The sequence below is a fragment of the Triplophysa dalaica genome, chromosome 5, assembly GCF_015846415.1.
Source record: "Triplophysa dalaica isolate WHDGS20190420 chromosome 5, ASM1584641v1, whole genome shotgun sequence".
NCBI lineage: Eukaryota > Metazoa > Chordata > Actinopteri > Cypriniformes > Nemacheilidae > Triplophysa > Triplophysa dalaica.
This window is the reverse complement of record NC_079546.1, coordinates 11,144,176-11,170,336: the sequence shown is the minus strand read 5'-3', so window position 1 is coordinate 11,170,336 and position 26,161 is coordinate 11,144,176. Positions and strand designations below refer to the sequence as shown.

Below are 26,161 nucleotides of genomic sequence, written 5' to 3'. Positions count from 1 at the left end.
CATTTTGTCAGCAGGACAAATGGAAAGTAATTTGCTTAACATTCTACAATTTTTATTTATTTATAAAGCGACCTCCAACAGACAGTTAAATCATTTGAAGCTTTTCAGGCTAAGCTGATACTTGTCCTCTGAACAAATCATTCCACACGCATGAACTGCTCTCTGGGGTTTCTGAATATTACCGAGCAATCCACCCACATACAGACTTCAACCAGCCAATGACTTTCTATTTTAAATAAGACAAAAATGGGTTCCTGTGGCTTTAAATGTGTTCCTGTGGTTCAGTAGTTCGAGAATTGCGTTTGTGTGGTGAAAGTTTGTGGGATTGATTCCCAGGGAACACACATACTGATACAATGCATAGCCTTAATGAACTATAAGTCACTTTGGATAAAAACTGCAGAAGCGTTGAATATAGCGTTCTATGTTCTATAAAGTGTTTTATAGCTGACTCACCATGAAGACCATAATGAACCCTCTTTTAATGATGCTGTGTTACGGTTGCCAATAGCAACAGTTTGAGAGAGAAAGATAAAAAGCACAGGGTTTGGAGTGGTCTTTAAACTGGTCACTAAATGAGCATGTCCTTGATTCCTCTCAACAATCTTGAGTCATACACTCAGAATGAACATTCTCTGAAAAGATAGCTGTACATATGAAATTATTACTAAAAAAGTATTTGACCATTTCAATAAAAAAAAACTCAGTGTGTCATGGTCCTTACAAAAAAATATACTGTTCAGGCATTCGTTTTCATTATTATTTATTTTAAATTGAGCTGTTGAAATGTTAGGACCATGACTGAAATATATATTTTTATAACTTAGGAAAATTAATTAAAGCCTTTGATATTAATATGTACATACATGTTAATTGAAAGTACCTGTTGATAACCTTTTAAAAATGCATCCATCAATCAACTCCATGCTTTATTTAGAGAAAATGGGTGGATTTATACTTTAAAGTGTAAAAAAAAAAACTGTTCAATCTGTGGGACTTTATGAGAAAAGGTTATTTTTCGGAATAGCCGCATGTTGAATAATAAAGATTCCTGGTACAGAGGCCTTGGGAGGAGATGAGGTGATTTGTGGAAAAAGAATTGGTGAAGGGTAATTGCTTGAGCTTCCTAAAGTTTGAGCCTTGCTTATCAAAAGTGTGACAAGGCAGAGCTGAGGAGCTGTCTGCATAGATAAAACGTTCTCTTTCTCTCACCTGCTCTGCATTGTCTTCACATTTTATTATTAATCTTCTGGACTGAATGAAAGACTAAGCACATGAAGTCTTCTTACAGCACATCCAGCCCTCAGACAAATAATATATGAAATTAAAAAATGTGTTAAAACATTTTTCTCAAAGGACTTTGTGACGTTACTGTTTTTCTGGGCATAAAATGTGTGAGATTATTCTTTGATACACAAATATGAAAGCAACAAACTAAAAAATAAAATTGCAGAGTCTGGGGGGCAATTCCTTATTCTGCGTGGGAAGATATAAAATAATCAAAGTTAATCGTATGCAAAAGTCTTGTACTTTTTTGTGATTAAGCTGACAGATCACTGTTTAATAGAAAATAAAAATAAGTATCTATTAGTTATTTATTAATTGTTCCTTTTAATGGACAGCTCAAATATTTTTGGAAGGCCCAAGTAAGTCCCCCTAGGCCCCCCCAGACCCGGCCGTTGTCTGGTAGTTGTTGAGGTTTTAGGCAGGATGACAGTTAAATCAACATAAATCATTGTAATACACAAGTATAGTACTGAAGAAACACTCTAAATATCGCGTGAGCTGTAACACAGCAAATGTCTAAAGTAGATAGGTGAAGAAAGACCAACATTCCTTGATGTTTAAAGTGCTCATTTCACATGCAGCTTTTGGGGATGTGTTATTCTCTTCACCTTTCTACATTTCTTTCCTTTTCCTCTCTCCCCTTCAGCCTCACCATTTCAATTTTATTATAGTAGACCCTGATAATGACAAATGAAAATGTTTATAGCAGAATTACCCTGCAGTGCTGAAGGGACCATCTGCCAAATGTTCAACATGTTGAACCTTATTGTGCTTTGATAACTCGAGCAGTGGTGCCTTAACTACTAGTCAGAAAATGAATTACTTGACTTTTCAAGAACATTATGTTTTGCTTGTGGGCTCGTGTTTACAACACAGGTCCAATATTTGGCAGTTGTAAATATTTAAAAGTTGTAAATATTACAGTTTCAATGCATTCCAGGCATATGCTTGAGTGCGTTTATTCGCTGCATAACATGAGCACCACCACTGTGCATATAAGAAGAAGTGCACACAGGATCAAAACTAACACTTGCTAGACATCAAATGTTTAGCCAAACACATGCTAAGTACCAAATGCTTCGTTTTTCTTAGGAGCTCGATGTGGCAACACATATGTGACATATTTAATTACAGTAAGCCAGGAATTATGAGGAAGAATCGTGACGGGGTTTCATGTTTTTGTGTTGGAAACCGGCTAATCTGGTATATGACGTGGCTATTCGTCATAGCTATTCAAGAAAAGAAGGAAAAACATTGAAACAACACATATTGTTATAGTTGTTTAATCTGCATTTCTGCATTTAAACGTAGTAACTTGGAAACCATTATTAACCATAAACTCATGAGGCTGTGATTCTGGATCTCATCCTTTTGAATCAAATCACTCTGTCTAATGGTCCAGTCTCAGTCAACATCAAACAGACCGGGAAATGTTCTTCTCGATGGTCATTTACCACAACATAAATCTTTACCAACATCTGCTGTTTACAAAAGCCAAAACATCTCAGCTGCCCTGCTGACAGACACATACACAATTATAGAAACAAACAAACCAAACGAGTCTCCTGCTGAATGGACATTGTATGAAATCTGTTTCTGAATGAGAATATGTGATATGAAGTCTGCATTGTTCAATCAACGAAGAAGTTGACAGAAACGGAAATAAAAACAGGACGTTGCTCCCACAATGCAACAAACAAGCTGTTTTTCTAATGTAAATGTTTAAAGTAGGTAGTATGCAGAATGCTCTAAAGGATTAAACATATAGGGAATATACCATAGCTCCTGACTTCCACCATCCTCATACATTGTAGCTCAGCAGACTGCACTTGTTCATGATTAATATGGTTCATTGATATTAATGCTGATGTTTGAGAACATGACATCGATCAAAATCAGTTGAATTTAAGTTGACATGTTCTCTATTTTTGAGCTGCTATAGCTTGCCACACTTTGCAAACTGCTCTTTGAATTCATGCTCATTTCTTTCGTCTTTCTTAGCGATTTGATTTCTTAAAAATTAATCTTACCTCAGAAGATGTAGGGGCAACATGTAACTAAGACAAAAACTATGCAATAAGCATTTTAATGCATTTTAAAGTCCCCATGAAACGGGAGTTGCGATCGGTTTTATTTCCATATTTTGACACATTTCCGAGTGAAATGGAATTATTAATGAGAAAAAATGTGGGCGTGGCTTTTGTCTTTCTCTGCAATTAGGATGTATTGGATGTATAAAAACAGACTGAGTTAAAGGGGAGGAGTTAAGGGATGCTCGGCCCAAGTCATCTAACACACGTCATCTAAGATGCATAATCATTACAGGACGGAAGTGCATTTTCAGATTTTAACTAAAGATTATGAATGCACACGGTTTTTAAAAAGAGAATGACGGACACTGATAAACTATTTACAATAAACTGCAATATTTAATGAAAAATAGGCATTGTCATTTTTAATCTCACTGAGACTTTAACATTTACCTCTGACCTAATACAAACAAACAATACAATACAAACATGATATTAAACAAAAATATGGTATATAATGCACTTTGCAGAAGAATACAGCCAAGTCTAGCTTTCTATCCTGATGTGGCTGAGTATTGTACATGGGACATTCGTCAGGTTACAGGCAAAATTTATTAATCTCATCCTGCAGCTTCATTAATCAGAATCATAAAGACCTTTATTGCCAAGTTTGTTTGCACATACAAGGAATTTGTTTTGGTCACAGGAGCATCCAGAACACATATCACTCATATTGTAATGCTGCAACATTTAAAAATGTTTAAAGTCCCCCTGTGGTCGATAATTTTATCCATTAAAACTAATGTTTGATCCTTAGAATAACATGTTTAAGCTTTTTTTTTCTTTGAAAAATAGTTTTATTGTAACTCTGCATCTCAGCTTCATTAAGCATACGCAGATGCACGAATTTGAAAATTAGCCCCGCCTCCAGTCCATCGCACTCGGCAGGTCAGATGCTGCTATAACTAAAAGTGAATCTAAAAGCTGACACAGTAGTTCAGCGATCATTTTAGCCCGAATCTACGTGCCATCTTTGCAAATATGCCTCAAACTGCTGATCCACAGGGGTCAAATGAATTGAGGTGATTGGTTACAGGGTTATGATGTCGTATACAGAGGCAGTTTCAAACCACATATTTTATACTGTCTTTGGTAAACTGCTGTTTTATGGAGAAAACACTCGCAATGGTTTAATACAATAAATTTGCACATGGTTTGTTCTAAAGCATATTAGAAACACTACATAAACATATGAACATTAAAAACATGATTTTCACCACAAGGGGTCTTTAAATGATTTACTATGTTGGAATTCTAAGTACTCCTTCAGTTTATTTGGTCTCAGCACTTGAGGATGTGTTATCATTCAAATTTGACCTTGAATCTTTCAGAGATTCTAGAGCATCTTCATTATGCCAGTGTGAAGCTATACGCTTGTTTGTTTCAGTTTCTCTCTTTCTACCAGATGACATTAAAGTCTCCCTTGTGGCTTTCTGATTCTTGTTAGAACACAAGATGCAGTGAATCTTATTATATGTATCTGACAGCAATGTGAAAAACTGGAGGTGTGTAATACAACAATGCACATACAGAGAAATAATAACGCATCGTTCATTGTGCATTTCCATTTGTTCCATTCCAACATTTGTTCTCTTAAATTTGTTAAACCTTACATTAAATATGCTGTCTGCAATGTGCACAAAGCATATAGTAAAAGTGAGTCACCGTAGTTACAAGGAAATGAATAATTTTTTTGGATTTGGCCAAATTGCATTTGGGAATCCATGACCTGTTTTCAGCGAACAGAAGCCTCATCGCTGGTCATTAATATTTGATGTTCTGTATTGTCTTAATTCTGGAAACAGATGCAGAACAGGTCGGCCTGACAGTTTCTTGTTTTCTACTTTTGTTTGTCTCTGCTTCCTACATTTCTCTCTCGAACAGATTTTCTGTAACCTCAAAGGTAATTATTACCTGATTTATAACTGAAAGGCCTTTCAGTTGAATGAAATTCAATTAATCTTTTGAAACACCAAGGAACAGTTGAAAAATATCCCTGTACGACAAGTAATTAAACCCAGATGGATTCATTGGACCAAAATCAAAATCTTGTTTAATCAGATGTGTTTTGTCATGATAAGCCATTACAGCTTCATTTATAAAAGCAGTGAAGTTTGAAGCAATAGTTCATACCAAAATAAGGATTTTGTCATCAACACTTGCCACCTTGTCATTTTAAAGACAACATTATATTACATTAACATGTAATCAGAAATTCAAATAAATGCAAATTTTTTGAGGGGAGGGCTCTAAGCTCGAAATTTAGCCCGAACCCAGAGTACACTGCTCCTTAACTGGGGAAGGTACAATTTATAACCCAACGGTTGGGTTTGTCCCTTTTGACCCAATGCTCGGCTGAAGATAACCCAGATTTTTGTGGTTTGGTAGACAACCATTGTAAATAAAGTGTTAAAACTGAAAAGATAAACAGGTGTTTAAGAGAATGCAACATTACTGGGTGTGTCAATAAAAAGTGTCATAACTTTGAACTTTCTTAACTTGGTGTTTCTAGAGCTGAGAAATCATAAAACTTCAAAACTAGGGTTGGAAACACAAAAAGCCTAAGGCTATGTTCACATTTTACTTCTTTTTTGACAAGAAAAAGTTGACAATGGCAATTTTTTTGAAAAAAAAAATAATAATAATAGCAGCAGGCATTGTTGAGAGGCAGCATTTATGCATGAAGGCAGCTCAGAGAAAGACATTCAGACAGGCTTCATGGGCAGTGTTACGGATTTCAACTTGAATTCTGAATAAAGAGAGCGTTTTTGCAATAACCAATCACATATTTAAAAACTACAATACTTATTTCTTCCTTGAAATGCAATCAAAAGTTATTGAAAGTGAAAATCGAACTTCTATTTATATAAAACTATGTTCCAAACGGCGTTTTGGCTGGCATTTTTTTGCACTTGATCCTGCTCGACCAATCACCTTCCTTGCATGTTGTTATGGAAATAACAGGTCTCGCTACTCGCTTCTCATTGGTTAGCTGTGAAAACGGTGCTTGACGTAGGCCTTTTTTCCCCCGAAAAATTAAACTTTTTTCAACTTCAAATGACGCTCTGAGCATCGGAAAAAGACCCAGCGCTGGCGTTTATAAAGCGCACAGGACTTTTTTTAATACACTGTTTACTCCATAGGATTATAATCCAAAACAGATGAGAGCAGCATCAAATAAGAAGGAAAATGTGAACATAGCCTAAGGTGATCTGTGACAAAAGCTTAACATAGAGAATCTGTGACACAAGAGAGGATATAATGTAGGTCACAGAACCTTGCAAACGTATAAGATGAGCACCAGCCCAAGTCAAACACATTTCTGTAGCCACATGCCATACATATATGCACAATAAACTGTACTGTACTTTTGAAGTCACATTGAGTCACAGATGTCATTGAGTGAGATTTCACACCAATAGGGATTTTATGAAACTGTAATTTGCATGCATTACAATGAAATGCAAATGAAGGGTTGCAAGAGACTTAACACCAACACCATAGTCAGAATCTCAAAACATGATCATTCTGTGCTCTCCAACCTAGGAGTATAATATTATTAATGATCTCATATTAATAATCATATTTTGTTCAGATGAGTCTGGGAAGGAATAAACAAGCATGCAACTTGGGAAACTTAACGCATGTGTACACTAAACCATAATCACTTCAGGATGCATTCTGTCTCAGTGATATACAATCTTCTGTTTAGTTTTTAATCTCTTCTCTGCCTGAGGAACAAAAAAACAATTTTATTCGCCATGTCCACTTCAGACAACAATCCTAATGTGACGCCTTTACGCCTGTTTAATGGTGACAGATGTGTGACATTATAGACCCCGGGTAACCTTTAAAGAGGAACAATGAATTTGTACAGTCTTGAACCATCTTATTCCTTTGGCCAAATGAGAGTTTAATGTCCAATAACTTTTGTTTTCAGATTTATGAAGATTAAATCTCTTTGCATCATTGTGCAGATGTTTTGTGGGAGTAATAATATCACATCATTTGTAGGAAGATATGAAATATGAAGATTGATTCAGTGTGGAATAATAATCAAATTCACAATTCATTTGATTTTGCAGCCTTAGAGCAAAAACATCTTGTAACTGTGCTGGATCCAAATACAAGAAGCTCATGTAATGTATTATATCATTAACTAAAAGTTTGCATGAATAAGAGGGGAAATGTTATGATAGTAGTAATGATTTAAAATACAGCATAAAAGTTCTACTGTATTCTGATGTACATTCTAAGCAATACATTTTTATATTTAATTACATATTTATTAAGGTTTTTATAGTTTACTTAAACTACAACTACTGAAACATTTCTGTTTATTGAAGGTAAATAAAGTATTGGCCTAAATACTATTAAAAAATGAAATAGACTAAAATTAGAACTGTTGCCTCAGGGATAAACTGATAATAAGTTGAGGCTTTAAAATCATGAACCGAAAATAAAAGGTGAACTAAAAGTAAAATTTAAATATATTTATCTTATATAGCAGCATAAAAAAATCAACAAATAACAAATAATAAAATTAACAAACAATAAAAATAAAACAGCCCAATTCCAAATAAGAAACTACAATAAAAACTAAAAACAAAACTTTAACAACGCTTTTACATCATAGTAGTAAATATGATACACCGTGTGTCAAAAATTGTGATTTATTACCCAAATTTATGGCCCCCTGCTGTGTTTTTATGATTATGACCTCGTTTGACCCCCTAATTTATGGCCCCCTGCTGTGTTTTATGATTATGACCCCCTTTGATCGTGCAACGTGTGTACATTTATGACCTTTGTTGATGATCATAAAAGATGTTTGTAATGTCCAGACCTCGCTGTCACACACCCCCCCTTCACAGGATGTCATTGACCAAACATTGAACTCCTGTGAATGAGGGCAATAAAGAGTTAAGGATAACAAGCACTGATGTTGATATTTTCCAGATCTAGTTGTTTCACCTACCACCCCCTGATCATACTAGGGTATTTAAACAATGTTGAGAAAAGTTGTATTTTTTAAAGTCCCCACTCTACTGGTACAATGGCTGTTCCAAAGGCTCCTAAGACAGTCCGAAGGGTTATGTATATTTCGCCGACAAGAGGATCTGTGGAAATGGATGAAAAGCTTACTTATGCACCTAAGAAAAGACAGAGAGTTAGTCTGACAAACTTTCTCCATGAAGACTATGATTTTGTAAAGCGTGATTTTTCTATGTCAGGCAATCGCGTGGGTCGGTATCTATTTGACAAGAAATCGCGCTGCGTTGAGCTCTATACAGGTGATATTGGAGATGATTTCACATCACAGGACCCCTGTCTGATTTTTCCTGCCAAAGACTGGTCTATATTTTTTAATTTTGTTTGGAGAGATTTGAACGACTGCGGCGACGAACCTTTGTACACCGCTGAGTGGGATGGTGTTATTCCTGAAACAAGGTATCGAGTGGTCGGCGATCATAGTAAAAAGCTACCGGATGACAGTGTCTATATTTTTCGATGCAACAACAAGACAAAACTACGTGAATATGTCTATCCGATTACACAGTCTGAGCATCACATGCATTATGACTTGATATTTTTGTTTCAGTGGAAAGATCTCCGTATGCTTGACAACATTTTCTCATGCATTGATAAAATGTTTAAATGGTGTGATCACTATGAACTATACACTTCCGTTAAAGTTAAATTGTTCCAACCAGAGAGGTGTGTCGCTAACTCTAAGGACCGCCTCTTAACCCCACCCACTTACTACAGCCATTAATAGGGTTCCAGTTTGGTTCACTCGCTACAAACGGCTAACATGTCTCAAGAAACTCTGTCAACCACCATTCATGCCGTCAACCCCTGGACTGCTGCTCTCCCATTGCCTGACGACAATGCAACACCAATGGACAACGATTTGCCAGCTGACAACAGTTGGTTGGATAAATTTTGTACGGATCTGGGGTATCACAACCTGACTTTCATCACGACACCGTACGGCAACGCTGGTGCATTAGCAGGAGCGGCAGCTTTTGCGGGTATCGACGACACAGATGGATGTATTCGAGCTGATGGATTCAAGATTATAAAGGCAACTGTCGTGGTACTTCTGGAACATCTTATCAACAAAAAGATGAAAGAACTTTGCATCGGTTGCGAAGTCGACCATCCTAGCCAAATTAGACACAGCTGTCTGTTTGAACCTGATGCCTATTTTTTTGACACTAACTTTGAGGAGCTGTCACGTGGTATGATTAAACCAGAGCTTAAACATATCATAGCTCAAGCGCTTGCTCATTGTGGTTTAAGGATCCATCCCCTGAGGATTCAGGGGTCAGTTGACACAATTTTGCACGAACTGCGTGACGAGGCCTACATTTTGGAAAAGCTTCACCAAGTCAGAGAAAAACTTGTGGATACCAACAGTGAAAAGATTGTCTATGACGCTGTGGACAGTTGGAAAGGTTTTGTCCAAATTGACAGAGACTAACATCGTTATGGGGAATTCATGCTATGCAACGGGGATGGCTAAATGTCTACTTAAACGCCGTTTAAGATGTGAAATGACCAACTTATTGTGTAAGATTGTTGATGACGGTGCTGGTTCATCTGTTATTGTTGTAAACAGATGTGGTGTTGATGTTAAACGATTTACAAAACTTAAGAATCTAATGTCTGTTGTACGAAGTGTGTCAAATGAGTGGACTGAATTGATGCATATATGCATTAATGCGGGTGAAACAATTGCTGTAACTATCAGAAAAATCTTTGATTTGATGACTGAATTTGGAAATTCTATTAGAATTATAGACGTATTATGTATGTGTACGTATGTAACTGATTTATGTGTAATTACAAAATCAAGAAATGATCAGACTGATGTGTGTGAGATTATTGAATCACTTGTTGATTACATTCTTGAGAAAAACATTGTGGTGTGTATAAATTTCCTACACAGTCTGGATGACGTATGATGTATCTTCTTTTACTGTTTTCAAATAAAAACCATCAACACTAAAACTATCTCTGTTATTCTTTTGCTGATACTGGTGTGGCAATATGTCTGAAGAACAAATGAAAAACATTTATTACACGCCTTCAAACCCCGGTTCTTTAGGTGGTAAAAAACGTTTAAAAGATGCTGTTTTTAAAGAAACGGGTGTTCGTTTAACTGATAAAGAGGTATCAGAATGGCTTTCCGAGCAGGACACTTACACACTGCACAAAACTGCTCCTCTAAAATACAAAAGGAATAGGGTTTTTGTCTACGGTATCGACATGCAGTTCCAGGCTGATCTAGTGGACATGGCGGCATATGCAAAAGAAAATGACAACAACCACTTTCTGTTGACATGCATAGATCTTTTTAGTAAATATGCTTGGACTCGTGTGTTAAAAAACAAAACTGGTGTAGAAGTTGCTAGAGCCTTTGAATCCATACTGCAAGAACGAATTCCAGTTAGGTTACAGACCGATAGGGGGAAGGAGTTCTTTAACAAACACTTTCAAAAACTCACAAAAAAGTATAACATTACACATTTCGCAACAGCCTCTGAATTAAAGTCATGTGTTATTGAGCGGTTTAACAGAACCTTAAAAGGTAGGATGTGGAGGTATTTAACAGCGACAAATTCAAAACGCTATATTGACATACTTCAAGACATAACGCAGGGGTACAACGCCTCCTATCATAGGAGTATCAAGATGAGGCCGATTGATGTAAACAAAGAAAATGAATCTGTGGTGCTACAAAATCTATATGGCGATAGTGGATCTACCCGTGTCAAACCCTCATTTAAGTATAAAGTCGGCGATATTGTGAGAATTTCTAAAGTAAGAGGTCCATTTACCAAAGGCTATGAGGAAAACTACACGCAAGAGTTTTTCACCATAACCACATGTATACCAAGAGAGCCGCCTGTCTACAGATTGAGTGATTACGATGGAGATGTTATTGAGGGTGCTTTTTATGAAAAAGAAATACAAAAAATTCTTGTAGGTAAAAACAGGAAATTTAAAGTGGAAAAAATTTTAGACAAGAAGAAGAGAGGTAAAAAGACATTATTGCTGGTACAATGGCTCGGGTGGCCTGCAAAATTTGCCTCATGGATTGATCAAAAAGAATTGGGGGATGTACAGACACCATAAGACAGAGTCACCTGTCTAGAATGTATACATTTGTGTAAAACCTGCCATGGCTGAGGCTGGCTTTTATGTTACACTCCCCTGCAATGCATCTTCATCTGTTTATCCGGAGAATAAAATATCTAATTTTACAACCCTCTTAGCGAGAGCTATAAACCTAAAAGGAGAATGGGAAGTAGGATTGATAGAATTTGAATATCCTACGTCGTGGTACACCTTTAATGAGGACGACGCTGCTTTCATTCTGGACCATAGGGGGACCAGGACATTGTATAGTGACAACCCCTCTAAAGACAAAGAAATTGAGATTTTCATCAACAGAGATCCAAAGATATCAAACAAACTTTGCAGAATAAAGTATGGATATTATGACGACGTTGTTTTCTTGATCAGGGAGATCAATACACACCTGCCAGCGGGTGTGAGTATTGGATTCGACCATGTTAAAAATAAAGTGTTTCTGAAGGGGCCTCCGAATACTTCATTGACATTTTACGGAAAGCTGTCTATTATTTTAGGATTAAACCATGGGGTTGCTATAGAAACCGGAGACCAGACTGTTACGTATGCACCACATCAAGCAGACATAAATGGTGGTTTCTATACAATGTATATATACACCGATATAATAGAATATCAATCAGTTGGCGATTATCATGTCCCCCTATTAAGGTGTGTACATATTGAAGGTGAGAGTAACAAGGCTTGCTGTGTTAGATACGACCGACCTCATTACGTGTCGATTAATAAATCTACCATCACCGAGATAAGCATACAAGTAAAAGACGATCAAAATCAAGACGTACGTTTCAGTTACGGAAAGGTCTGCGCTAAATTACACTTTAGACCCGTAAAACACTACGTTTTTTAGGAAAATAAACTTGGAGAATGGTGTACTACAACAATCACAATGTAGACCCCATGCGTTACGTGGCATATTACCAGAATCAGGCAGGCAATGGCATCCCTGGCTATGCCGGGGGAGGGGTCATGTATGGAGCCGGTCTGGGTGGACTTTTTCGTGGTCTGTTACGTATGGCGGTACCCCTGCTAAGACGTGGATTTAACATAGCAAAGCCGCATCTCAAATCAGCAGCAAAAAACATACTAAGCGATGTTGTTAGCAATACGTTATCGCACTCTTTTAATAACAACAACAACAGTCAAGATGGTTCGGGGTTGATGGTAATGACTCGCAAAAGAATGACTAGACCTCCAGGGACCCGGAGGAGTGGTCATACGCAGAAGAAAAGAAAACGACAGCCTAAGAAAACATCAGTTGTCAAACGTAAGCGCAAGGCTACAACAAGGGGTGCTGCTGCAAAAAGAGCAAAGAAATCTGTTAAAACAATATTTTAGATCATGGCATTACTACACAGCATGTCAGAAGAGTGTTTAAAAACCGAACTGGACCTGTTTACAGTACCGCTGACTCAAACCGCTATTGAGAAAAATACATATATTGAAGTTCCCCCTTTATCTGCTATATCGGACTCAACACCTTTGGAATTTTTTATTGCGGGAACTGGTGAGGACTACGTGGATCTGAACAACACAATGTTGTTTTTACGCCTCAAAATCACAAATCCTGATGGCACAGATATTGCAGACGGAGCTCCCGTGGGGCTTATTAACTATCCAGGAGCAACAATATTTTCACAAGTTGATGTGTCGCTAGGGGATCGTCTCATATCACAGAGTTCAAGTACACATCCTTATCGTTGTATAATAGAACTGCTCACAAATTATGGCAAGGGTGCCCTGGAAACACTGTTCTCTGCGGGGCTCTTTTACAAAGATACGGCTGGACATATGGATACTACCGACCCCGCAGGGGGTAATCATGGTCTGACAAAAAGAGCTGCCTTTACCAACGCCAGCAATGTGGTCCAGCTTCTTACACCCATACATAGCGATATATTCTTTCAAGAAAAACTGATGCTTAATGGAGTGGACATTAAAATAAGGATGACCAGAGGTAAAGACGAATTTTGCTTGATGAGGAGTGACAATATAGCCTATAAACTAAACATCCTCTCAGCATCGTTATTTGTGAAAAAAGTGTCAGTATCACCAGCTGTAAGGTTGGGCCACGCGCAGGTCCTGCTCTCAACCACCGCTAAATACCCAATGGACCGAGTATGTCTGAAAAATTTCTCCATACCAGTAGGTTCCAGGGTGAGCACTCAAGAAAACCTATTCTTAGGAACTCTACCAAAATCTATTGTACTAGCCATGGTTGATAATGATGCATTTGTAGGTTCATATGATAAAAACCCCTTCGCGTTTAAAAATTATGATTTAGAATTCTTAGCCATCTATGTTGATGGGCAACAACACCCTGCGAAGCCGCTACAGCCTGAATATGAAAATGGGTCAGCAGTGAGGGAATTTTACCAGTTAGCATTGGCTTCTGGAAGGCATCTTAAAAATCAGTCCCTATCTATTGACCGAGAAGAATTCTTATTTGGATACACAATTTATATGTTCAACCTAACACCTGATTCTGAATGCTCTCAGCACGTATCACTAATCAAGAGCGGTAATATTAGACTGGAAGCACGTTTTAGACAACCTCTACCCCGCACAATAAATCTGCTACTTTATGCTACATTTGACAGTGTTCTTGAGGTTTCAAATCGTCGTCAGATACTGGTTGATTACTATTAATAGACCAAAATGAATACTATACAGCTTACGGCCGTGATGGATAAGGTCTCCTGCAATATCAATTTTCTCGGTGTGCTACCGTACGACTATCTACCCAAAAATCAAATAAAAAAACTACCCTTGATGGTTATATTGAACACACATCCTTCTGGAATGCCGGGACAACACTGGTTAGCCATTTACGTAAATGAGGATGGTGTAGGATGTTTTTTTGACAGTTTTGGTAATAACCCCGATTACCAAGGATTTCCACAAAATATTAAAAACTTTTTAAAACGCAATTCTAAGGAGATACAGCATTCGAACTTACAAGTCCAAGATTATTCATCAGACACATGCGGACAGCACTGTGTGTTTTTCCTCTACCACATGGCTAAAGGGTTTGATTATGATTACGTTATGAGACTGTATAGTGATGATTTGGTTAAAAATGATAAAATTGTGTCAGCTTTTGTTAAAAAACTAAAACATGCTCAATGTAATGAAAGTGTTTTAAATTGTATTCAGTGTGTACAAACAGGTGAAATGTTTATGTCTTATGTTTTCAATAAATTCTAAAAACAGAAATGGGGTGTCTCCAAGCCTTTATTCATATGTAAAACATTGAACAATACATATAATAACAAGTAAACGACAATAACAATAATCATGCAAATCTCATGAGTTTAAAAATGTATCCAACGAGATGGGTTAAGAGTGGGTGATTGAAATGCATTGCCTTCCGGATAATTTTCTTGTGTTGAAGGGGTGTTCACACGTATTCTTTGTCTACTCCCCTCAGGTGCTCCGTTCACAGGCTGTAACGTTCTGTGTTTAAATGAGTTTACCGCATGTCTGACATAGTGGTTTGGAACCATAGAGTATGGTATATTTAAAACAGCAATGGCCTCCAGAAACTCGTTCCAACCATGTGGTCTCCGTTCATCAGCAATCTTTTGTGGTGCCGTCACACCTTTAAGTAAATCGTACATGTGTGAACCAGGGATCGTTCTACCTTTAAAAACAAACTCTCCTGATTCCCCCCAGGACGTGATTTCTTTAGTTTTGGACATTTTATCTAAAATGTATCGAACATTTTTCACACTCCTCTTTGGAACATGCTTTAAAATGTCCTCAACAACATTGTCCAGAGCATCATCACCACTCACACTATCTGTCACAGTAGGTTTTTCTTTATCTTTTTCAACGAGGTCAGCCTGTGGTATGGTTAATGTTAATGTGTTGGATTCCCTGTCACTTTGTTTAGACAGTGTTAAAAATCTCTGTAAAACAGCAGTGTACATCTTAGCCTTTTCATATGACCCCAGATCAGGGCGGTTCAAAATATTTCTTATAGTCATGTCCAAGTCATTCTCCACAACCTGCTGAATAGTCTCACGTGGGGTACCAGTCTTGATCTTATCCAACTGACTTTGTGGTACTAGAAACATCTTTTCAGCATACTCCATCTTTACTTATTTAGAAGTAATTAAACTGGTAATGAAAGGCACTGCAGCGCTTAGAAGAAGAGGTATGAAAAATCCCCCGTTCTGATTGATTAACTTTCTTTTCCTTCTAAATCCAACCTGTTTGTCCGCGACAATTTTGATTTCACTTTTTCTTCTCTTCAGCTTCTGATATTGCTGCGATGTAAGTGGTACATTACCATGAAGTACGTTTAGAGCCACTTCACACAATGTTAAAATGAACTCGTCTGTGGCATCCGCTAAAATAACGCGTCTTTGTTTAGGTGTAGCTTTTAATAACAACTTTAAAAGAGCCAGGTTTCTTACAAGTCTTGCAGACATCTCTAATTACGTCAGTGTGTTCTTTTCTGAATGTAGACAACAGGATTTTGTGAGAGCAGATCTGTTCTGAGACGATATTGCTCTGGTGTTTTCGCTTTAAAGTCGATCATCAGGTAACCAAAAGGAATGCGGGTAGCATCTTGATAACACTCCATAAAAAACTTTGTGTTTCGAGGATACATCTGTCTGGCCAGCACATTAATTTGGGTATTGTCTCGGGGGTTCTTGAACAATACCAGATAATTTGTGTTCAAGCTGATTGTCCTACTAGCCTTGCCCTGACAGAATAAGTTTTGAACAATGTACAATGCACTCAGATTTTTGTGGTGAACATAATTTGTGAAGACTCTTTCAACTTCAGAATTACCACTAGCATCTTTCATAACATCATCTAAAATTAAAAAATTAGTTTTGTAGGGTGGAAACAAACGATCGTCATTAAGACTCTGTGGAATACCTTCAATAAATTTAATGTCATACATTTTCAACAAATCATCGTACATAGGTTGCCAGCAATCATATATATACACAATATTTTCAATTTTTTCTGAAATCAGACTCTGGGCATTTTGTAACATCATTTTGACAAAATACGTCTTCCCAGAGTTGGAAGGCCCACTTATTACACAGGAGAACGGGTGTTGAAATCTGAAATCAAACCCCTCTGTCTCTTGTACACCCCTATACCCAAAAACATTATTAGTACCCATAAGGAAGAGTTGTGTAATCAGGGAGAAGCTGTCGTTTGTTATAAACCACCTTGAACCTTTTAACAACTGATTTGTTTCTCAGTGTAAAGTTCTTTTTATTCCTAACAATACTGTCTGTGTGAGCAAGGAGGTGTTGATTGCTGTCAGATGATGTCACATAGCTGTCAACAAGACCAATTAATGAGTCGAGTGTAATGACTTTGGAGTTCTCTGAATTAAGGGTTATACCTTTTGCTTTCATTGTGACCTTTCCCTTATAAGTCCTATAGCCATATGTTTTCGGACCTCCAGAAGCTACTTCTATAATAAAATCATCTGAATCAAGTTCATTTGTAAGGTCCCCTAAGTAAGGCCCCAGAGGAGGTTCCCAATCTCCATCTCTAGACACGTAGATGACACTATCCGTATCACTATACAGTAGCCTATCACCCAACCTGTCCATGAGGTTGTACAGCTCCAACCGTGCATGCGCTGTAGTAAACGCCCCGATGAATACATTAACATCGCGCGTCTCGTAAACGGACCCTTCTACATGTCGGTACTGTACCAAGGCTACTTCATCAGACACAAACATGAAATATTTCACCTCATACTTACATCCAAAGATAAACTGAGAAAAATCCGAAGCACTTTGCAAAAGCTTGCAATTAGGCATATTCTCTCTGAGGGAGAACCTACCCCACAACGAATTAAGCAACAATTTGTTAATTGAACGTTGGGCGGGATTGTGACAGATTTTTTGACGATCCAGTTGAATCCCCTCTTTCTGATGATAGTCGTCGATGTATGCCTGTTTGTCCTCCTCAGTGGTTACGTGTGAGGGGTAGCCTGAGGCCTGCTGTTTAAAACGCAAAAATGTTTTCACATACCCACCAAACAGACTGTCAGATTTTTGTGGAAAATGCCATACCTCGAAAATTTTCAAAACTACATAGTTTTTCTCAATAGCTTTCAACAATTCAAGACTAACCCATGTCCCGGAAATTGATCTTTCCTCATCAGTGTGTGTGCAAGGCATAACTTTGCTTAGCTCTTCTGCACAGGTGCGACAAAGGGGAAACATGAGTTTTCCTTGACATCGGTAAGGTAGCACGGGATGGAGTAAACCCCGGGGTGGAAGGACCTTAGCTTTGACTAACCCAAAATAATTTTCAATTTTTTGAAAATCCTTGAAGATAATTTCAGGGTGACCAAGGGGGTAGGGCCTTCGAGACTGAACAAATGGATACAGACTGGTAAAATCAACATACCTAATCTTCTCTCCCTCCCCTGCTTTGTGGAACAGCTTGTAAGAATTTGTGCGGCCGCCAAACAACGAATCACGTGGTTTCAATCTTTCAGGTGCAGAGTAAGTGGACATAAAGTGAATTACATCAGCATCAGTTCTCTTAAGCTCCCTCCAACGACACTCCCACATGACCTCAACAACAAGATTGTATGATTTCCTCAAAACCTCAAGCCTATCATTAAACATTTTCAAATGTATTCCATATGGCAGTTTGGACTGTGGATTGATATCATCTGATCTGTAACATTCCCCGTGGCCATGGAAGTAGCACCCTGCGAAATCAAGTGCTTTCCTTACACCAGATTGTTCGTAATAACCGTCAACATAGAAACTTCCAAACTGCATCTCACCATGTGTCAATGCGTGGTGTATGTCCACATCACGGGTCTTTTTCACATATTCAAGCCACTCAATCGAAACATTCGAGAATGTCTTGTGCTGGTGTATGTATGCATTATTATGTGTCAGAGCTATTGTGTTAGGGGTGAGAAAGTGTGATTTGAACACACCCATACAGCAGGATGCTAAAGTTGTAAAGCTGAATGGATCTACCTGTGTACATTCAATGAACTCCTTCCTGTACGTGATGCAAGCCTCACGAAGTAAAACAACATCATTCATGCAGTACAAACCAATCTCCTTCTTGAAGTCAAAGATCTTTCCTTTGCGTGTGTCATACCACTGGTCAAACTTAACCCTGGCACTGTCTGACATTGTCGTGTAACCATAGTAATGTTTGGCTGGATAGGGGCCCTGATAACATTGATTCTCTGTCCGGTTAAAGAAGTGCGGAAAGTAACCCTTCTCTGTGTTTAGCAAATTAAATGCGGCAGGTGTCTTTGCTAGGGCCATTGGCATAAATGAGAAACTGTCAATGTAACGTTGTTTGAAACTCTCGTCATACATGAAGGTTAATCTACAACCCTGCATGACTATATTAAGCAAGAGCCCCTCCTTGCAGAAATATTCTAGGATTAAGAAGTTATCAAAACCCGCACCGTTGTGTGCCACAAATGTGTAGTTTTTATATTTTGGCCGTCTAAACTGCTGGACGAACTGCTTGATACAATTCTCACCACCCCACTCAAATGCCTTGCCCCTAAATGTCATGGCACAAACATAATTTGCAATGTGTTTACCAGCATCGCAGCTTGTTTCAAAGTCATAAAATATGTATTTGTCTTTAATCACTTTGAATGGAACAGGTTGTATGAAACATTCATGCGAACCCTCATGGCTTATATCCACACTACAATAGAAACAACAGAGTGCAGGGCATTTATGAGGCTTGTTTTGGATTGTGGCTACATGATAACGCCTACCGCATTTGCTACAGTATTTGGTTGTGTCACAAGCTGATCTACCAGATCCATCACCAGAAACCCTTTTATGTGCATTAAAACAATACTCTGATTTACAGAATCGCAAACAGTCTGGACAGTGTATTGACCGTTTAATCTGTTTGTAACACTGAATGTCATTGCATACAGAACAATTATATGCACAATCATGATTCAGTCGGTTTGTAAAACCTTTGTAACAGTAACTGCACACATAAGGATAGCCAAGAAACGCCTCCACATATTCTATCATATGATAATGGCCATCATGCAGGTATAGAAACACTGTCTTATCATGTGGCTCGTCATGGGTTTTGTACATCTCTAACTTTCCGCCACTAGCCCTGGTAAATACCACTATCTTCAGACCTAACGGTTGCTCAAAACATGCAACATGATTGTACCCCACACATTCTTGAGATGTGAGACCTGCAGCAGTCTGTATATCACAGGCCCTGCTTTCTAAAACAGCATGTTCTGCCAGGGGGTCGAGAAAATGTGCTAAACATATAGCAAAACACAAGTTGTTAGTCATGTTACAGGGTGAGAATAAGTTCATTCTTTTTCTCTTCAGCACTTCATCATGGGCTATATCAGTTATCTTCCTACGGGTACCACCCCCCTGCCGACTTCTAGCTATGGATACATGTAATTGCAGACTATCATCAACCATCACCTGAGCATTACTTTGTACAACAGATTCAAACTGATCTACAAAATGCCTCTCGTCATCGTCATTACCAGGGCGCAATAAAGCGTTCACATCCGATTTTAGACTGGGACCTCTGAGGCTGATATTGATAAAAGATCCCTCACCTCCCAACTGTCTGGAAAAGGACACAATTTCAGACAAAGCGTCTTGCACAAAAATAGTGTATGCGGCCAAATCTGTGGACGCTATTTCTCTTAAATTCATATTTCTGTGAATCTCTAACCCATTAAAAAATGGTCTTGGGACAATTGTATAATCAGCTACATTACCACCAGTACATCTAAGTGTGTCTAAATCATTCTGACTTAAATCCAGAGGGTTATCTGGTACCTGCTCTGCGGAATTATTAATCTCACCATCACCGGTTTGTAATATGTTAGATCGTCTTTCAAAATCCAGATTTTGCATCTGAATAATTTCCTCAAGCCTTTCACATATGTTAGGGGATGAAGGCTCATCTATTTCCTCTGGGAGATCCAGACTTTGTAAAACCATATCAAAATTTCGATAATCCCCCCCAAGAACTTCGATTTGCTGATCGATATCTTCTTGTAGCTGTTCAGTTAAAGACAAATGCTCATTTCTACCTCTTACAGAACGTATCTGTTGACAGCCATTTAAATCATCATCTGACCTTACTCTTTTACCCGCCATTTTTAAAAATAGTATTACCCGTTAGACAGATTCTCCTCTGATTACACACTAAAATAATCAAACATACAAATAAGAACACCCCTTATTTCCTGCAAAATAAAAACAGTATCTGAAGAAAAGCAATTAAAAACCCCTTAATTCCTGCAAAATAAACACAGTAGCTAGAATGCACAAAATACACACTAAAATAATCAAACATACAAATAAGAACACCCCTTATCTCCTGCAAAATAAACACAGTAGCTGAAGAAAAGCATTTCAAATTACCCTTAATTCCTGCAAAATAAACACAGTAGCTAGTATGCACAAAATACACACTAAAATAATCAAACATACAAATAAGAACACCCCTTATTTCCTGCAAAATAAACACAGTAGCTGAAGAAAAGCATTTCAAATTACCCTTAATTCCTGCAAAATAAACACAGTAGCTAGAATGCACAAAATACACATTAAACCCCTACACCAATAGCAGCTCTAGAAGCAATGTTAAAATAAACCTTAATTCAAACAAAAAGTATATCAAGAAATCATTTTGTTTTTAAGAATACTAAATAGTCGTTAATTCCGGACAACAACGACTCAAGAACAGTTTTTTAACCTTAATTAAAGTCTACCATTGTGTAAAATAGCGCTATTAAGATTAGCCAATAATCTTACCATTAGTTGTCTATTGTGGCGTTCATTTTCATGGCTCTGTACACTCCTTTGTAATGTCCCTTCAAGATTGTCTGTACGTTCCAACAGTACCCTGTTTAACGAACCTTGCTCCGCTGAATTGGATAATAAAGTGTCAATACATCCATACATCCGTCTCGTTAGTTCACTGTGGATGTTCAGGCTTTCTTGCATCTGGCGACATTTTTCACTTATCTCCAGCATCAACTCATGGTTAAAGTGATACTGGTTGGATGGTAGATCCACAGATGATTTCACCGGAACAATTAAATCCTCCGTAGTAGATGACCCTTGAACCCCGGATGAAGTTACGACTTCGCTGTTGTCTGTTAAAATGACCTCAGGTATATTTTTGATGGCCTCCGAGATCTCTTCCAAAACACTGCTCCAAGTTTCCGTACCATCACCCCTCAGTACATCTTCCGTGTAGAAATCTGTTTAGACGTAGTACAAAATATAGAACCATATTAGCACTCCATAAAACATATTTACAAATCCTAAATAAATAATAGCTAAATAGTCACACTTACCAACTGCTTGAATAGCTTGCTGGGGAACGTTTTGATCCGCTGGTATCGAATTTATAGCGACACGTCTGCGTTTTCGACTGAGCCTGTTAACCGGACTCGGAGAAATTGAAGACGTTGTTGTATTCGCAAACCCTGGTTGTGTAACAAATGCTACATTATCAACCCCGGGGAAAGAAAAATAAACAACAAGATAGTTTTTTTTTTTTTTTTTTTCATTTTCAAACTGATTTTAGACAATATATATTTTATTTATTTTTTTTCAGAAAAGAGATGTTACATAAAGTATACCTTGCAAATCGCTGTGTGCAGCACTTGTTTGAGGGGCATCAGTATTTACTATATTGAAATAAAAATATTTCAAATTTTAAACATCACACAAAGATACAAAACGTAAAAGAATACGACTTTTTATTTTGAAGATAAAACATAGCCTACCTTGCAAATTGCTATTAGCATTATCGCTTTGAACTGCGGCAGTAATCAATTCAGCATTTACTATATAGAATTAAAAATAAAACCAAATATAAATAAAACATTTATAAATCTACCATTTTTCGAAAATAATAGTATATCGAGATGAAATAATACTCACAAAGCAGATCAATTTGGTCAAATGCTACTGCTTCCGCAGATCCTGCATCGTACACAGAGATTATTTAAATCCTGTTAAACGTTAAAGTTAAACAAATAAGTATATTTAACAAGGAAGCTACCTTAATAAATGTAACTTTACTTACCAACTAGATTCGAAGTCATTGTTTTAAAATATGTGTAGAGTAGAGTCTTCGTCGGGGGCCGATGTTGCAATGTATTCTAAAAGCGCGCGAAGGCCTAATGAATGAAGGAGGAGGGCAGTAACTCCCCCTGATGTGATTTGTATATTTGCATGAATACCAAGAACCTCCCTAATTTACTTTATGACTTTTAATAGTAAAAACAAAATGACGACCGTTGCTCCATATGCACGGGAGCCACAAGGGGGCAGTAGAATATCATGCATGATGAATAGAAAAAAAAATTGGTTTAATTAATCTTTGACTTAACCCATGGACGCTAAACCTGTACCATCGCATATTTATCGCTTAACATACATATTACATTGTGAACCATTCTTAAATGAACGGGAATAAAACATGTCGGGACATATCCTTTAATTAAAAGGTATATCATTGTACATTGATTGGGGGGGGAGATCATCCTTCTTATCAAAGTCTCAAACGCTTTCACCATTTTAGAGATAAAAGACTTAAACTTGGAACCCTCTCATTTCTTAAGAGATAACATCACACACAGATATTTAATTGAAAACTCTCTATATTATAAAACGTAATCACAACTTACAGACTTTATGTTATGTTACGCATCAGGACTCATTGCCAAACTCCAGTGTTATAAATACAGAATACAACCCTAAGAATAACAGAAAACCTCAGCCTTTGATCACCAAGTCATAAAAACACACAATTATAAACTCTGTTCGTGTCATCTTGATAAGAAAGACAGACCCCTAGCTTCATGCAGTGTTTTAGAGACATATAAGTTTGCCATACTGTGAGGGTTAGAGATATTGAAGATAGAGCCAGGAACCAGAAAAAACCCGGCCTTTGATTACAAAGTCATAAAAACACCCAATTATAAAGTTTGTTTGGTACATGTTGATAAGAAAGACAGACCGCTAGTTTCATGCTGTTTTGAGACACACACCCGCTGTTAGTCTAGCCATAAGAAACCAACATTTGTCAGAGGGTGTGGGGGTCATGTAGACAGGACATGAACCAGGCATCAGAACAAAAACTTTTAAACTACTCTTAGAAGAACCATCACTCCGCATAACACAATTTAATTTACTCTCTCTCCCTCTCTAATATACAATGCATCCACATCAGACTGATTTCACACCATGTTTTTTGCTTGTTAAAAGATCTAGTGTGAATGGGAGGGAGGGGTACTCAGGTAATGATGGGGGACAAAAAAAACTCACAACATTAACCCGTAGTTCATCTCCATTTGAGCATCTGACTGCAAACGACCCACCCCAACAAAACACGGGTATTTTCTTTTTAAAAACTTAAAAAGCTGACTATTTTAAACTAGCAGATAACCCCGAAAAAAAAAAGAAAAAAAAAACCGAAAAACCCCATCATCTGATTACAAAGTCATAAAAACACCCAAGTATAAAGTTTGTATGGTACATGTTGATAAGAAAGACAGACCCCTAGACTTCATGCTGTTCTGAGACACACACCCGCTGTGAGTCTAGCCATAAGAAGCCAACATTTGTCATATGGTGTGGGGTTCATATAGAAAGTACATGAGACATGCAGAACAAAAACTTTTAAACTACTCTTAGAAGAACCATCACTCCGCATAACACAATTTAATTTACTCTCTCTCCCTCTCTAATATACAATGCATCCACATCACACTGATTTCACACCATGTTTTTTTGCATGTTAAAAGATCTAGTGCGGATGGGAGGGAGGGGTACTCAGGTAACGAGGGGGGACAAAGAAACTCACAACATTAACCCGTAGTTCATCTCCATTTGAACATCTGACTGCAAACGACTCACCCCCACAAAACACAGGGTATGTTCTTTTAAAAACTTAAAACCTTACTTCAAAATATTTAATCTTATTTCAGTTAAACACTATTTAGCTAGCATCAGTTCTTATTAATTTTTTAACTCCTTTTATGTCATTTCATCCATAGAGATTATGGTCAAAGACCATTCATTCTGAAAAAAGTTCATAATGTTTTAAAAAAGTTATTTTTAAGCTTAAAAATCTCAACCTTACTATTTTGTCTTATTTATTTGTTCACTATATATCTATTTTATTAAACATGCTTCTTGTATTCTTTAACTCTTTATTGCCCTCATTCACAGGAGTTCAATGTTTGGTCAATGACATCCTGTGAAGGGGGGGTGTGTGACAGCGAGGTCTGGACATTACAAACATCTTTTATGATCATCAACAAAGGTCATAAATGTACACACGTTGCACGATCAAAGGGGGTCATAATCATAAAACACAGCAGGGGGCCATAAATTAGGGGGTCAAACGAGGTCATAATCATAAAAACACAGCAGGGGGCCATAAATTTGGGTAATAAATCACAATTTTTGACACACGGTGTATCATATTTACTACTCATCATATATATAATAACTGAAGTGTGTGTGCCCTGTGATGGGTTGGCACTCCATCCAGAGTGTATCCTGCCTTGATGCCCGATGACTCCTGAGATAGGCACAGGCTCCCCGTGACCCGAGGTAGTTCGGATAAGCGGTAGAAAATGGAATGGAATGGAATATAATAACTGATATAAATCTTCACATTTTTACCTGTTACGATTCAACAGTCATTTAATGTCAAATGCAATTTTGTAATTTTACAGTAGGCCTGTCCCTTCAACAGTAAAACACAAGGGTGAACCCTTTTTTTTTTTTTTTTAGGTAATTTATCAGTGCTCACAACAAAAATAAATACGACGCTACAAAAAAACACATCCATCTAGATGCAACAGCCATCAAACGACATATTGTGTTAATCTTGATACTTGCTTAAGCAGGTACCACTGAAAAACACACTTCAACTACATATACTTTTCGTAGCATTTAAAGTACGACACAGCATCCGGACTATTGAAGCATTTCCGCAATTTTCTGCACTTAGAAAGGTGAATTTCCTGACCCAAAAAAAGGCCTTCTCAAACTTTTAGAGAATGTCTCTAAACTGCTGATCTGATACAAACATAACATTCAAACATTCAATAACATCTGTTACACATACTGTGTGATTTCAGTACCCCGACATCCAGGCTTTCCCACAGGGAGGATGAATTGAACTTGGATTTGGATTGGATTTGCAAACAAACAACATTGCTCTTGGAAAGCGTGGTATATGCTAACGTTGTAGCTCTGCCCTTCTATTTGACTTGTCAAGACTGTCAGAACTAGAACAAGCTATTGACAAAGATTCAGTGTCATTTACCCTAAAGGCCCTTATTGAGAACAATGACTTCCGTTAAGTGTATATCTTGTCTCGGACTGTGACGTGTTGCCCGCTGATTCCTGCAATTAAATGCACTGGCTCTCTGCTCGTGTCAAGTTAGTTAATGGTTGTCTAGATTTTGTAGCTCTTACAAGGCCGACAACCACCCAGTTCATTTGAAACTCTTGTACAGAGTTTGTGTCAAGAGCTTTTCTAGCAGTAAACTAGCTGGAGCCTGAAAATCATTATTTGTTTCCTTCTTCTGTTGCTCTGTAAAC

The 26,161-nt window shown here is 37.6% G+C and overlaps 1 protein-coding gene and 1 long non-coding RNA gene across 9 annotated transcripts in view; both read right to left on the bottom strand.

Annotated features, from left to right (window-relative positions):
• LOC130421035 (uncharacterized) overlaps positions 1-26,161 on the bottom strand; it is a 133,429-nt gene that overhangs the window by 15,529 nt on the left and 91,739 nt on the right. The window lies entirely within an intron of this gene.
• Positions 15,118-23,077, bottom strand: LOC130421034 (uncharacterized). Of its 4 annotated transcripts, none has more exons than XM_056748685.1 (6): positions 22,626-23,077; positions 22,481-22,551; positions 22,324-22,383; positions 22,177-22,224; positions 21,889-22,038; positions 15,118-21,792 (listed from the first exon to the last, which is right to left on the bottom strand). In XM_056748685.1, the coding sequence occupies exon 6, from the start codon at positions 20,678-20,680 to the stop codon at positions 16,676-16,678; it is 4,005 nt and encodes a 1,334-aa protein (XP_056604663.1). In that variant the 5' UTR covers positions 20,681-21,792; positions 21,889-22,038; positions 22,177-22,224; positions 22,324-22,383; positions 22,481-22,551; positions 22,626-23,077; the 3' UTR covers positions 15,118-16,675. The 4 variants fall into 4 exon arrangements, with proteins under 4 accessions (XP_056604663.1, XP_056604665.1, XP_056604662.1 ...); XM_056748687.1 differs by having other exon boundaries at positions 22,481-22,522; XM_056748684.1 differs by having other exon boundaries at positions 22,481-23,077.